Consider the following 14,653-nt stretch of genomic DNA (forward strand, 5'->3'; position numbering starts at 1 on the left):
CAAAGGGGACATATTATACACATTTCCAGGTGTAGGTCAGGCCCAGGTGAGATCAGCCTCTGTCTGAAAACAGGCTGTTTTAGATCCTGTCTCTTTAAGCCCCCCTCCCAATGAGCCCACACTGTTCTGATTGGTTAGTTTCCAGAAGCTGCCCCTCAGCCAAGATCCACCAGCTCTGGAGACTACGTAAATAAAGCTTAGTAGTAGGATTTCATTTCTTTTTTTCATTCTTTACTCGAAATGTCAATTTATCAAATACATTCATACATGCTCGAGATGGAATCTGATCCGAAATATGAGAGTAGACAATGCAAACAACACATGGAAAAACCTTAGCAACAACCTTAGCAACAAAGACTACATAAGAAATGACCGCTGTGGGCCTGAGCGAACAATCAGATGTCAGTTCAATGGGGAAGTAGAGGTAACTTTGCAAACAAAGCATTCAGGGTAGGTTGAAGCCTGTGCTTTTGACTTTCAGGGAGCATTTTTTTTACATACATTAAACTCAAGTTTTGGACCTTTGACCATGCTTAACACAGACATCACACATTATAACAGTACATATATGACACAAACTAATCAATTATTCAACTAATTATTTCAGCACATGTGTGTGAGATAAAAAGAGAAGGGCACTCTGTGACATTTACATATAATCTGCTGTGCATATCTGTGTATGTGCACAGTGATTGTGTTATATCAAACTTTGGATTAAGTAGAAAACTCTTACACAACACAGTCTCACACATACACGCTTGCATGCACACGCACGCACACTCACACGGACAGAAGTAGCAGCAGCAGCGGTCTTTAAATTGAGCTGTGTGTCCCAGGCTGAGTGGCGTCCTGTCAGCGAGAGACGGGCTGCTTCCTGCAGGAGGAGGGCCAATTAGTACTCAACTCAGTCTCCACAACACTCAATTAGCACTGAGTCTTGCTGCCTTAGCGCCAAATATCCTGTCACTCACCTCTCACTGCCAGGCTACGTGTCTTGCTCTCTCTCACCCTCGCCCGCTGCCTAGCTCTCTCTTGCCCTGATGGAGCAGTGAGAATAACATAATTTACAGCCTTCAAATAATCAGACCCTGAGATATCCTGCTGCTGTGTTCATCAATACTGCATCAAGCTAATTTCACAACTCATCAGCTGAAAACACATTTTCCTCTGGAACTCAGCAGTCATCCTGTGAACTTTTCTGTCTTTGCAATGAAAGCGCGATAATGAAGACGAGGAAAACGAGTACAGGAATCTCAGCACCACTCCCCCACCCCCCGACAGTTAGGACAGGGAATTCGTAGAGGAAAGTTAAAACTTGGTATCCTGAATGTCTTCGTAAATTGGTAGTCATTAGTGTAATTGTGGGTTGGACCACATGCTGTAGAAATGTGTCAATTAAGGTCTGTTCTTGGTTTGTCTTTGTGTAGCAAAAAGCAAAAATTTTGTAAGACTGCAGCTGTATTTATTCACTGTAATGTCTATGTAAACATATTAGTTATAGCTTTCAAAGCAGCGCAACAGATTGAAAATACTTCAACCTTCACAGATGTTACATTTGCTAGATTTCTATATTCTTGCATGTTGTCACAGGGCGGGAAGATTCCTATTCGCTGGACGGCTCCAGAGGCGATCGCATACAGGAAGTTCACCTCGGCCAGCGATGTGTGGAGTTATGGGATTGTCATGTGGGAGGTGATGTCATACGGAGAGAGGCCATACTGGGAGATGTCCAATCAAGACGTAAGTTTGATTAGTTATTGTGGTGGAAGTTATTTGTGTGCACGCTGTATTTTTTTGTGTGTGCCAGTTTTAATTTGCTTTGATCATGCATGCCAAGTAAGCAGTATTTTACAACGGCCCTGAGGAAGCCTGGACAGTTGAGAAAACAATGCCACCACAAGGTCCATTTAGTAGCTGTTCTGGAGCTTTCAATCATATCACATGATCTTCATCGGCAGGTGAAGTATGTTGTTATGGAATTGTAGATGTTGTAGATTTTCTTTTTTTCTGAGCACTTGGAAACAGCAGTCGAACAGTTGAAGCTGCTTTTCTCAACCGCTGTTTCTAGGGTCAAGAATGCACTTTGAACGCCATTTAAGGGCAGTGTTTCCCAACCTTGGGGTCGAGACCCAACATAGAGTTGCTTCATGTGTTAAACAGGTCATGATGGATTTCTGATTATCAAAAATGAATCATATATTGATTTTTTTTTCATATTTACCAATAATAAAACTATTCTGTATAGTCAACTGTATTCAGAGATTCATCCATTCTCTTGATATAGAGTATAAAAAATATGTCATATACTCATATTTCTATAACAAATTGACAGTTCTCAAATTGCTGACCTACCAGATAAATGAAAAGCTGTATATCCTGACTGAAGCACTATAAACCTAACAGAGAAAAACAAAATTTATGATTTTATGCTGTCACCATAATTCACTCACTTTATAGTAGAACATGTTCCTTGGGAACTTGTGATTTGTGTGTAATAAAGACAGAGATGGAGATGTTGGGGGGAGAAGGTAAAATGCACAAGTTTCCTGTCAGAAGAATGAGGGTTAGAATAGGGAGGGCTGTGCGGGGAACCTATTATTATAAATCTATTACTGCAAAGTGTTGACAATAAGCATGAACAGTTTTAATGGAAACACAGAGAGAAACATTGTGGGGTGCAGAGAAAGATGTGCGTAAGCAAAAGAGTGAAACAGGTGAATACACATGAAGATGCAGAGCTAAGCAGAAAATGGTGGCGGGGAAAATAACGGGCTGCGCACTCACTCTGGCTATAGATCACCCATCAGTGTAACACATTTTTAGATTATTTAAAAATATTAAAAAGGAAGGAAGGAAAGAAAGATTTTGCTGAATGCCAAATTGTAAAACTTATTAATAAGCTATTGTGGAGCGGTAGCGAGTTAGCTCTACTCAGCAAGTACCCCATAAAGTAATGTGAGTAAGAGACAAAGTGTGTGATGAAAAGAGAAAAAGAGGGAAAGCACCTACAGTAATGTGCAGCCCAGAGGTCATTTTGATGGGGGAGAACTTCAATCCTGTCACATGGCAACGAGTGAGAACGTAGCATTAGCTCCAGACACCACACACATGCGCTCACTTCCCACACACAGACACATATGCACGCACAGCCCTCCAGTGACCTCTTCATCCCCTGCTTCAGACCCCTCACTCCTCCTTTTGCTTATTAGACTGTCTCAGAGAAGTTTAGAGAGGGAGGGGGGGAGGAGAGGAGAGGAGAGGAGGATAAGAGGAGAGAGGAAGGAGAAGAGAAGACGTTTGATGTTTAATTGAAAGTGTTATGCTGGATTTTCTCTGATCTGCACAAGAAAGTGCAGGCTCTAACACTCTCTTTCTCTAAGCTCTACCCCTTCTGTTTCCCATTTCTCTCCCTTTTCTTCTCACTCCTTTCTCTCGTCCTCTCTTTTGTCTCCCAATAACTCAGTCTGTGTCTGTATTCTTTCTCGCCTCTCGTCCGTCCTCTCCGTCTTTCCCTCTCCCACCTCAGCCTCTCATTCTCTCTCTCTGATCTTTCCTCCCTGCCAGTCAGCTATGTGTAGTTCTTCACCCTCTCAACATGCAGCAATGATTTGATGCTGCGCCTCTTCTCTTACGCTTTTGTGTGTGTGTACGTGCGCTTCCATGCATGCATGTGTGTTGGAGTGCTATCATGTCTGTTTTTTTGGGGGGATTTTTTTTTTTGTGTGCGTGTGTGAATTTGACACAAGTAAAGCCTGTCATGAACTCAACAAATCAATTCCCTCCAGTGTCTCGCACTGGCAGAACGAGGCTGAGAACTCCAGCCTGCATTCCACTGCAGGGGCTAACTGAGAGAGAGTCAAGGTTTATTTATTATTCATCTATCTCAATTTCTCTCACCCCCCCAAAAAAACATTTCTACGATTCAGTGCTGCATCTTGTTACTTGCGGAAATGATTAACTGGGCTATGCAGCGTATCAAATAATCAAATAATGCTTTCATGATGTGTTACTTTGTTGATCCTCGCAGGGGATTCGTTTTTTGCTTTCTAACTTCATGGAGGTTCGAGTGTAGGGTCAGATAGAGAGCAGCACCCCTGAGGCTAGCATCAGGATTCAGGATCTTACTCAGGAGAGTTCAAATCGGCAGCAATGTTACCTTGCTGAGGCGTGTTGTGGTCCTGCTGTGGAATTTATTACATTTTCAGGTGCCAAACAAGTTGTGTCCTCTCCATACCTAAGAAATGATTGATTGTCTTCTTCAGGTTTCATCCATGGAGTAGATTTACTGGTTTCTGTCGTTATCTATCTATTTAAAGGTCATATAGGTGTTAGAACAGAAGAATCAGATGCCCAATCTTTTGGTGTATGTTGGATAATCATATCAAATGTCTCCAAAGTTGAGAATCCTTTGAACAAATTTATCGAAGCTCATCATTACATTTTAACCATTAATCAAGATTCAGTGTCTGCATGGCTTATTCCATGCCTATATCCAGGTTATATGAACTGTTTCGGTCAAATAAAAGAAGGTTACTGACAAAGCTGCATTTGTTTTCAGTCTGAAAACAAGAGAAAGGTTCAGTTCTGATTGGCCAGACCTAAGAGGGTGAGGAATTTTTGAGTCTTTCGTGCCTTCACAGGCTCAGGATGAGTCAGCCGATGATCCGTTTTCCATAACATTCATGGATGATGACGGTGATCTTGTTTTTGCCATTGATGATTTGATTGGATGATGACGGCTGCATGTACACCAGGTTTTATGTTATGCTGTCACTGATGTACATTGTTTTATGTGAGCTTGTGTGTGTGGTGCTTTAGCATATGTTTTGCATATCTTTGTAATATGTATTTTATTGTGTGTTATGTTCAAGTGTGTTCTGTGTTTTACCTGCCTGTGAGATAAATTTCTCCTTGGGGACAATAAAGGTGAAGTTGAAGCAGGCTCCAGGTTGGTAGGGGAAGACTGAGATTTACATATGGGGTTTGACTGCTCTCCAGTCTGGTAACCCTTTTGTACTGTCAGTATAAATGGGGTACTAGTCTCTCACTCATTCGCTCCACCTCACTCCTTTTCTTTACTTTAAGCGGAAATTAAGGGAAGTCATTATTGGCAGATCTTTGGGACTGTCCAGAGGTATTGTACAACCTTGTGGCTTTTTAAAAACTAACCTTCCTCTGTCCCTCCTCATCCCGTTGTCTGTCTGCAGGTAATAAAGGCAGTAGAGGAGAGCTATAGGTTGCCAGGTCCTATGGACTGCCCCGAGGCCCTGTACCACCTAATGATGGACTGCTGGCAGCGAGAACGCAGCAACCGCCCCAAGTTCGATGAGATTGTCTGTCTACTAGACAAACTCATTCGCAACCCCAGCTCATTAAAAAAACTAGTCAACTCCTCACACAGGTGGGAATTCGCACAGAAAAACAACAATAAATCAATTTCTTTGAAATGTTGATGGTAACTGCTTGGATGCACATGTCAATCACATACATGATTTTTTTGTTATTTAAGCAGTCAACAGCCAACAATTACACTGACATGAATATGATATAAATGTATGCAATTGTAACATATTCATATATATTTGTGCAGAATCCAGTCCAAGAGATTCAATTCATGTCTAATACTGATTAAGTTAGTAATAAAAATGTATTGAAGCAGACTGCATTGTAGTTATCACATCAGTTGGGAACATCACTGATGTGTTGGTGCTATTTTAAATATTAGACCTCCACTTTCTTCAAAGATTGTTTGAAGTAACAACTAGTGAACCACTGCTAAATGTAAATTAGTTTCAATCTTGTCAAAATGTGATGTATGTTGGCTTTGGATGAGACTGTGATGCTTTTACCGACATTTTAGCGACATTTCTTTTTTTTATCTTGAAAAGATAAAGACCTATTCTTTCCCAAGTGAATTAAACCCAGTGCTGCAAGTTAATAGAGTCATCGTTGTTCAGATGAAATGTAAATAGAGTCTCTATTGAAGTCTTGTGTAACTGCATAATTAAATCAGGTTGGACAAAGTCTCTGATCGCTGCACGCTGGCAAAGAAGAGCAGAGAAATAAATGAAAGGGGCTCAAATTTCGTCAAATTAAGCATTAGTGTGAATTTTATTCAGTGGGGTTTCCTCAGACTATCAGAACATTTGAACATTCAATTAGTATTTCCCTACCATGTATATACATTGCATTAGTGTATAATGGCATGAAATGGCTGTAAGTGCTCTGAAGTAGACCTTCAGTCAGACACACTCATTACCTTAATTTCTTTGCAGACGTAATGAATGTGAGATCTTTTTTTCTCATCTCTCTATTCCACTTACACACACCAAACACACGCAGGAACACACTTAATAAATCAAGGCATTACCTAACAGCCCGTGCAATAACATATGACAGATAGCCAGATTAAAGGGACACCAGCAAGGCCAGTGCTTGTTCCACATGACACTCCTATTCTAGCTGTAGTGTGGAGAATATTGTTAGCTAGCGTGAACATTTTTGTTTGATAGCATGGAGCGCTTTGTTTGTTACCATGAAGAGTGAGCTGAATTACAAAAAAGTTTTGAATAGACAGCATTTTCAGCTCTGCATGATGGTGCATAAATAGCATTATGAAGCCTCAGTGGTAACTGCCAGGGCTGTTGAGCTCAGCTCTAAGCTTCAAAATGTGTTTGATAGCACAGTGAATCCTGCTCCTAAAAACATTTATGATAATGAAGTGAAACAGAACAATGATGGATTCTATCTGAGATATATAATCTTGTGTTTTAATTTCATTACTTACTCTTTCTTTGACTGCACTGATCAATCACTCTCTGTACTTTATATCCGTGCATGTACCAGGGTTTCCAACCTGCTAGTGGAGCATGCCAGCGTAGAAGGGGACTTCAACGCCCGGAGCAAGACTGTAGGGGAGTGGCTCGACACCATCAAGATGGGTCGTTATACTGAGCTCTTCATGGAAGGAGGTTACTCTTCACTGGAAACAGTGGCTCAGATGACATCTGAGTAAGACCACTTACAGTACGCATATACAGCACAAACAAACACATGTACAAGATAGTTTTGTTTTTAGATATGTGTCTCCGAGATTTCTGTTGCCACACAAATGCAACAGAGTTGGGTAGAATTTTGTTCGTGGAGCTTATGGCAGTGAGAAATTACTTTTAAAAAAAAATCAGCTCCTTTCCAGGAGCTGTGTCCAGTTACTCTGGATAGTCAACAAACTCACTGTCAACAGTTTTCATATGGACAATTCAGAAGAATGTAGTCCTTACAAAAACTGTGGGTGAACTGACCCTTTAAAGTTTAGTAATGCATGTTTTAGTAATATATAACCCAGATTCGAATGACGACAATCCAATATGCAATGCAGTTTTAATGACACTCCCTGCATCAGGTCAGCACTATTTAATTCTTACAGGGTTTTTGAGTGTTTTTTTGTTTTGTTTTGTTTTGTTGTTTTTTAGTTAGATAAGTGATGAACATTGTCACAAAGTGTTGTGAAGGTCGAAGCAAAATGAGAATGCAGGATCTATTACAAGTTTGCAAGCCTGTGAAATTTTTATGAAAAACCGGCACCCTTTGGCAATAAAGATAGAGACAGCTATAGAAAATCAGTGCGACATGCAGGCATAACTCAAGGAGCAAAGTTATTCATTGCTTTAATCATGCTCGTAAAACCATCTTTAAGAGCTTAGCCTTGTGTGAATATTATTATATAAAACACCCAAAAATGGTATCAAAATGCCAAAAAACAAGTTGGCTAAAACATTATATATAAACCTTGTATTGGAGACATTTTTGAAAAGTTTAGGTAAAGTCATTTTATACATTGCTTTATTTATTAGTGGTCTGCCTCAGAAATAAAGTCTTGTTGTTTGTTTGCTGTTTTTCAGGGATTTGCGGAGAGTAGGAGTGAACCTGGCTGGACATCAGAAAAAAATCATCACTAGCATTCAGGAGATGAGAGTCAATATGAACAACACCAACTCTACTGTAAACATCTGATGCATATGTACAGGCACGCACGCACGCACACACACACATACACACACACACGCACACATTATATGGACCTAGTATGTGACGAAAAGACTCCGATTTGCTGTTGGACCTAGAGCGGCTTAGCACTTTCTACGGACAAGGAAACCCAATGTTTATGGATCAAAACTGGTGGATCCACATTTTTGTGGTTCATATGTGTGGAGTTTGCTTGTGGTGTCATTAGGGACATTAGACATTGCAGCGCTAAAAACCAAACTGAACTGAACTGAGTGGTGCAACATGAAGGGAAGATGATATTTCATTCCAATTATTCCATTTGTGTGAATCTTGGGGATTCTGATATCTCTGTGCACTGTTTGGATTCTCTCAGATCAAACGTGAAACATAGACAGCAGATCTGGCTTTGAGAGCAACCAGCACTTTTTGGCTGTATCACAAATATGGGAGTTTCATCCAGCGGGCTCACTGGGGAGTACAGTTCAGTCAGGAGTCACTGAATTGAGCACCATTCTCAGGCAGGGTAAACATGTATTAATGGACCAAGAGAGAAATCTTTTCAATCTATGCTTTGCCATGTTGATGTGCTTTGTTTTTTTTTGTTTTCTTGCATCAGGCAGGTCTTCATGCCACAAGAACATAGTTGTAAACCAGCTGTACAGCGCACGAAAGGTCAAGACTCATACTCAGCATCATATACTTCATTATCTTACAACACAATGCAAGACAAGAGTATAAAATGAAAGTAGCTGAAATTGAAAATATAACAACTTTTGACAAGGAAACTTTCCTTGGTCTGGCTTTGTCCAGAAGGGTTTTGGTCTTATTGAGCCTATAAAAGAAAAATGTGAAAAGACACAAGGCTGCAGACACTCAGATACTCTCTGCCTCTGCTCCTCTGGCTGAATGTATAGCTCTACACAGAACACAATGCTCAGCTGCACCATCAAACTGTTTGATATGTAAATGTTGTCAAATAGGGATAGAATGTGGCAAAAGAACCATCCTGGTCCATAAAATGAGCATCTAAATGAAACTGCAGATTGTACAAGAGATTCAGCTGGCTTTCTGGCGGCTTTTCTCTGAATATCTGTATGAATCTCCAGTGAGATCTTGGCAGATCACCTCTTGAACCATGCAGAGTCTAAAGGAAAATTGCCTCATATACTGGATGTGCATGTTTTAATGGAACTTTCACTCAGATTCTGAGGAACCTTTGTGCAGGTTATAGTAACAACATCAAATCGTCACAGCTTCACTCAGATTCTAGCAGAGCGGATTCTACAGGAATCTTTGCTCAGATACTGACGGATACTTCACCCAGATTCAGATTAATCTTCACGCAAGTTCTAACAGCTACACCGGACATTAAAGAATGAACAGTCGCACAGGATCTAATGGAAATGTCCCATATTGTTCTTTGGCAATTCTAGTAGGATTCAGCTGGAACATTCAATGGAAAGACATGGAAAGTTCAGTCGATCCTGATGAAACAGTTGTTTTGCCACTCAGATTCTCTTGGAAAGGATCACCCAGATTCTTGTGGGATTGTTAACTGGTATTCTCAGATTCTCATGGAATCTCTACAAGGATTCCCACACAGCCTTCACTCAAGAGTGCAATCAGACTTTCAAGGAGCCTTCACAGAGAACCAACAACCTTCAGGTACCGCAGAAAACCCTCAGCAATCTGTTCAGTTCACAACGCCGCAGAGTCTCTCTCCACCACACATCTGCCACACCACAATAAACCTCACTCAGACAGGACTGCTGAAAAAGAGGAGGCAATATTGAACAACTTGATAATCATTTATTTATTTATACTTGTTTAAAAAAATGAGCAAAAACGATGTAGACAGTTTGTGTTTCATCATAATACTCTCTCCTGGACTACTGAGCAGCTCTGCCTACATGTCTTTCATGTATATAATGTATTATATATTTAAAGCAGGGAGCATTGTTCTTCTGTCTACCATCATGTGGACAAGTTGGTATTGATCAAGCATCTCAGAGTAGTACACATTAGTTAATAACAACAAATATTCTAAATCAGCATTTCTGCTACTTAGACCTGGGCCACTGTCAAGTGGGGACAACCAGCACATCTGTCCCCAACTAAAGGGGCCCAAAGGGGTATGCAGACAGATCTAATAGTCATGTTATGTTGTTGGTGATTGAGTTTCATATCAAGTTTTGGTGCAAGACCTTGAAATATTTTCTGCCGCCCTAAATGAGACAGTAGTAAATACTCTGTCTCTAAAAGCTGGAGAAGTATTCACAGGGATTGATATATGAACTTCTGGTGTATTGTATGGTTTAAAGGTATACAATGATGTCAATGATCAAGCCCTTGCTTTACTTCTCTTTGGTATGGTATGTTATACATTGCTACTCAGTGCTTTATTGCTAAAACTTGACCCATTTCACCATTGTGTTCACCTAAGCAGGGACTGAGTTCTGACAGTAGATATATATATCCTCTTTGGAGATGACATGCTAATATTTTTCTTGGTTATACACAGTGTACTGCTAGTGCTGTGGCATGAGAGTGGAAACAAAATGAGATTGTAAAGCTAGTTTTATAAGAGGTGGTATAGAGGGGGACACTCACTTGACTGTATGGAAAGCATAGCAAAGCACACAAGAAGAATGTAAGGTTTTAAAGGGGTATTTCACTTTTTTAGAGAACATGTTTGACTTTTAAACAATTAGACCTCCCTCTGTGCTCAAGGAGGACTCAAAGTATAAAAGGCCTATTTGGTGGCTGTAAGATGCCTCACTTGTGATGCTTGAATTTTTCCACTTGATATCAAGATCGTACTTCCTGACTGGTTTCATAAAAGAATATGAGTGCAGAATGGTCATAGTTGATATTCTATATGTGTTTTTAAAAGTCGAAATGTTCTACCAGAGTGAGAGTTTGCTTGAAAGATAAACATCTGCATAGTCTCTTTAGTCTACATTTATCAATTTGGAGGTTTTGCTCAAGCTTGTGCATTAATATACTATACTGTAGTTTTAATGGTGGGGAACAGTAGCTGTTTTGCAATGTAATGGCTATGGTTTTGTACCCTTTTTCAAACCAGTGTACTTTTTTTATTCACCCAGTCTTTAGTCTTTTTGGCTAACTTTTTGGCAGTAAAACATATATGTAGACTATTGTGGCTACGCAGATGTTTAATTCAGTGGGGGATTGCATCAATAATATGGTGCACATTTTATATTAGACAATATAAGGCATGTACAGTGAAAGTAATTATGCTGGGTGCTTTTAATTTCCCACCCAGCATGTTTTAAATTAAAGTCTCCTCAGTCATTTGAATACCATAGGTGTTGATGAAGTTTCAGTGTTTTGATCCTACCCAAATTTCATGATATTGGCTTTTTACAACCATCCTTTTCAACTTAATTTTCAACTTAAAACCTATGCCTAGGGCATGAACAATTGGTGAATAGTACACCCTTATAAGTGCCTCTCATCTTTCGAGCACCATTATTTCCTCCCCTGCCAAAATGCTATGCCCCAATTGTGCCCCGCTTTCTATGTATTTACTTTTTGCCAACAATATCTACAGGCAATAAGAAGAATGTCAGACAATGTGTATGTTGGAACTAATTTAATTTGCACTTTATGAGAAATCTGTTGCCCTTCCGTTTGACTAAAAATGTCTATAGGTGACTGACTTTCTAGTGTCAAAGTTCTCTTAATTATTTACTATATACAGTAATTACTATAATGTGTTCCCTGATGCTGATTATATCTATTCATATTCTCAATGCTTCCCATGGTGTAAAATCTGACGTTTAAGCACAAAGCATTGGTAATATTTTTTTTAAAACAAATCCAAGCTAAATATATAGAAAACTAAAGCATCATTGATGTAGAGCACCATTTTCTTGTGTATGGCACAACGATACACCTTCAGAGCATAATCACAAGGTTAGACAAAAATTATTTAGGACAGTGAGCGGATGATATGATTTTGTACAAGAGGTCAATAGCACTAACCCTTGATGTCAACACACTACAGCCCGGCATTTTGTCTAAGAGTGTTTGTGACATTTCAGCATAACCACTGCTAAGTACAAAAGTGTGAAAAAAGGTATTGATTTGTTGTTATTGCAAACAACAATTAATATACAGTTTAGTTGATAGGTGTTGCTGCGCAAAATATTTTCCATAATTCAAATGATATATTCTCAGCACTTTTGAAATGACGTGATATTATCCTGGTCATCTCTTATAAAGCAATTCTCATTTAACTGGAAGAAACAAAGCACAGCAAACCAGCAAAGACTTGTAAAGATTTAATGATGTGTTGTTACTCTACAGTGACTGCCAGCTGGAATTCCATCAACCATGCAGTGAAGTGTTTATGCAGGAGCCAATTTTGTAGTGTCAAACAAATTACATAACACATTTGGTGTAACATCTCAATCAACAAAACTTTGCTGTTGGAAATGGACTTTCAGAAGAGGATAATGTAATTTATTCTTGTCAGTATACACAGAAAGTTCTCGCATTTATACACATTAGGGGTTTGTTGGATTTGGCTCCATGATAAAAAACACTGCATAAACTGTTAGACAGCAGGTTTGACTGAATTCTAGCAAATGTACAAAAGCAATACCTGATACCTGATATTATTAGCAAAAAACATGTTTGCATACACAAATGCATGGGAATATAACAACCATAAAAAGGTTGCACTGACATCTGAATGGTTTTAAGACACTTTATCATGATGAAAAACATAGTGTTGACGTCTTTGAAAACCTCAGAAATAAAGCTGGGAAGTGGGCTGGGTTATATCAGGGGCCAAGGTTCTGGTAGTAATCTTTTCCTTAGACAGTATAACTATTTGTGACTGGCTGTTTGAGCATTTCCAAGAAGTTCCTCTAGCTGAATCTATAGCTCAGACAATACACAACTTTGCTGATAAAAATTCAAATTAACAGAAAAAAGTCAAAGGCTCAAGACTGTGTACATCAACTTTACATCCTAAAATCCATTGCAGTACTTAACATCCAATCTCTGATCTTACCATTAATGGCAACTTTTGGATTTTGAATCAAACTACAGTGTATTGTTTTGTTCCTGGTTGCAGGGATGAAATGTTTGCAATGACCTTGAACTGAATTCACATCTTTAACTGACAACTTTGTGATAGCAACAGTCAGTGAGGTCTGTGGATACTGTAGCATTTTGTGCCATTTGATAAACCTAATTGACAGAAGAAGTCTCAAGGCTAATGTACAGTACCAGTCAAAAGTTTGAACACACTTAATTCTAGGGAATGAGAAAGTGTGTCCAAACCTTTGACTGGTACTGTAAGTTGAAGCATTTATGAGTGATATAATCGTATCAGAGACTCCAGTATTTCTGCGTTGGGTAACACTGATGTTTTTGTTAAAAGGAAACTTTGAAATGCAAATTTGCAGTGGGAAAAATACTTCTGTTACCAATGGCCCCTGCCCACTTCACAACTGAATAGGTAACTTCTCAGGAAGTGGAAAATAGGTACATTTATTGGGTCATTACACATATGGTCTTAGGGAAAAATGTGCAGCTTTCACTCAAAGTATTGACATACAAAAACAGGTATGCGGTTATTAGGTTTTCCCCTGGTCAAAGACAATAATCGTTTTATCGGTAATTCACACATAAGGTTTTAAACAACTGAGTAACTGTTTTGTGATTCATTGAAAGCACAGTAAAATACTTAGCAATTGATGTGCTATTGGTTTGTCTTTGAGACTGTCATGTATTATGTTTGTGTTGATGTTTTTGTAGTGTGTTATCAAATTCTATATTTTTGCAATAAAAATTTTAAAAATCAACTCTGGATGTGGTTTTCATTGTCTTCCACTGCCACAGGGGTTTCATTAACTGTTGCTTTATGTGTTGAGTATGGCACCCGAAGTGCCGGAGCTTAGGGTGACACAACAATAAAAATCTGCGGCTTCGTGTTCTACTAAGACCTGTTGAAAAGGGGTCACTATATGATACTAGCAGTGTGGCTCTAGGGATGGCGAGAGCCAATCAGTCCACCACTTTGATCCAGACAGAAATATCTTGACAACTACTTGATGGATTGCCATGAAAACTGATGAAGATAATATCTGTCAGGGGTGACTGTGGCTCAGGAGATAGAGCAGGTCGTCCACTAATCGGAAGATCGGCGGTTCGATCCTGGCTCCTCTGCATGTCAGTCCGCATGTCAAGGCAAGTGTCCTTGGGCAAGATACCGAACCCCAAATTGCTCCCAATGGCTGCACCAGCAGTGTGTGAGTGTGTGTGAGAATGTACATTAGATTGGATCCTGATAAGCAGGTACCACCTTGCATGGCAGCCTCTGCCATCAGTGTATGAATGTGTGTGTGAATGAGTGAATGTTGACGTGTTGTAAAGCACTTTGAGTGTTCGGAAGAATAGAAAGGCGCTATATAAATGCAGTCCATTTACCATATCCCCAGTGCATTCCCATCCCATCCCCATCCCCATCCCATCCCCCTCACAGAGCCGCTAGCATGGCTCTAGATTTGTATCTTGTTAACCCATGTCCTCAGTGACAAAGCCATGCACGTTTTCAGTTTGCCTCACGGAAAGTGGCAAATATTGTAAATACAAAGTCTTACCTTGCTCA

General features: G+C 39.6%; 1 protein-coding gene across 1 annotated transcript in view; it reads left to right on the forward strand.

Moving 5' to 3' along the window:
* The window catches only part of LOC137170670 (ephrin type-A receptor 5), a 70,293-nt gene extending 56,446 nt beyond the window's left edge, over positions 1-13,847 (forward strand). The window contains exons 16-19 of the mRNA XM_067574190.1: positions 1,591-1,740; positions 5,208-5,401; positions 6,847-7,011; positions 7,902-13,847. Coding sequence (XP_067430291.1) covers positions 1,591-1,740; positions 5,208-5,401; positions 6,847-7,011; positions 7,902-8,013 — 621 coding nt within the window. The 3' untranslated portion in view covers positions 8,014-13,847. The remainder of the gene's footprint in view (positions 1-1,590; positions 1,741-5,207; positions 5,402-6,846; positions 7,012-7,901) is intronic.
* Positions 13,848-14,653: the final 806 nt, after the last annotated feature.

The sequence above is a fragment of the Thunnus thynnus genome, chromosome 19 (assembly GCF_963924715.1).
Source record: "Thunnus thynnus chromosome 19, fThuThy2.1, whole genome shotgun sequence".
Classification (NCBI taxonomy): Eukaryota; Metazoa; Chordata; class Actinopteri; order Scombriformes; family Scombridae; genus Thunnus; species Thunnus thynnus.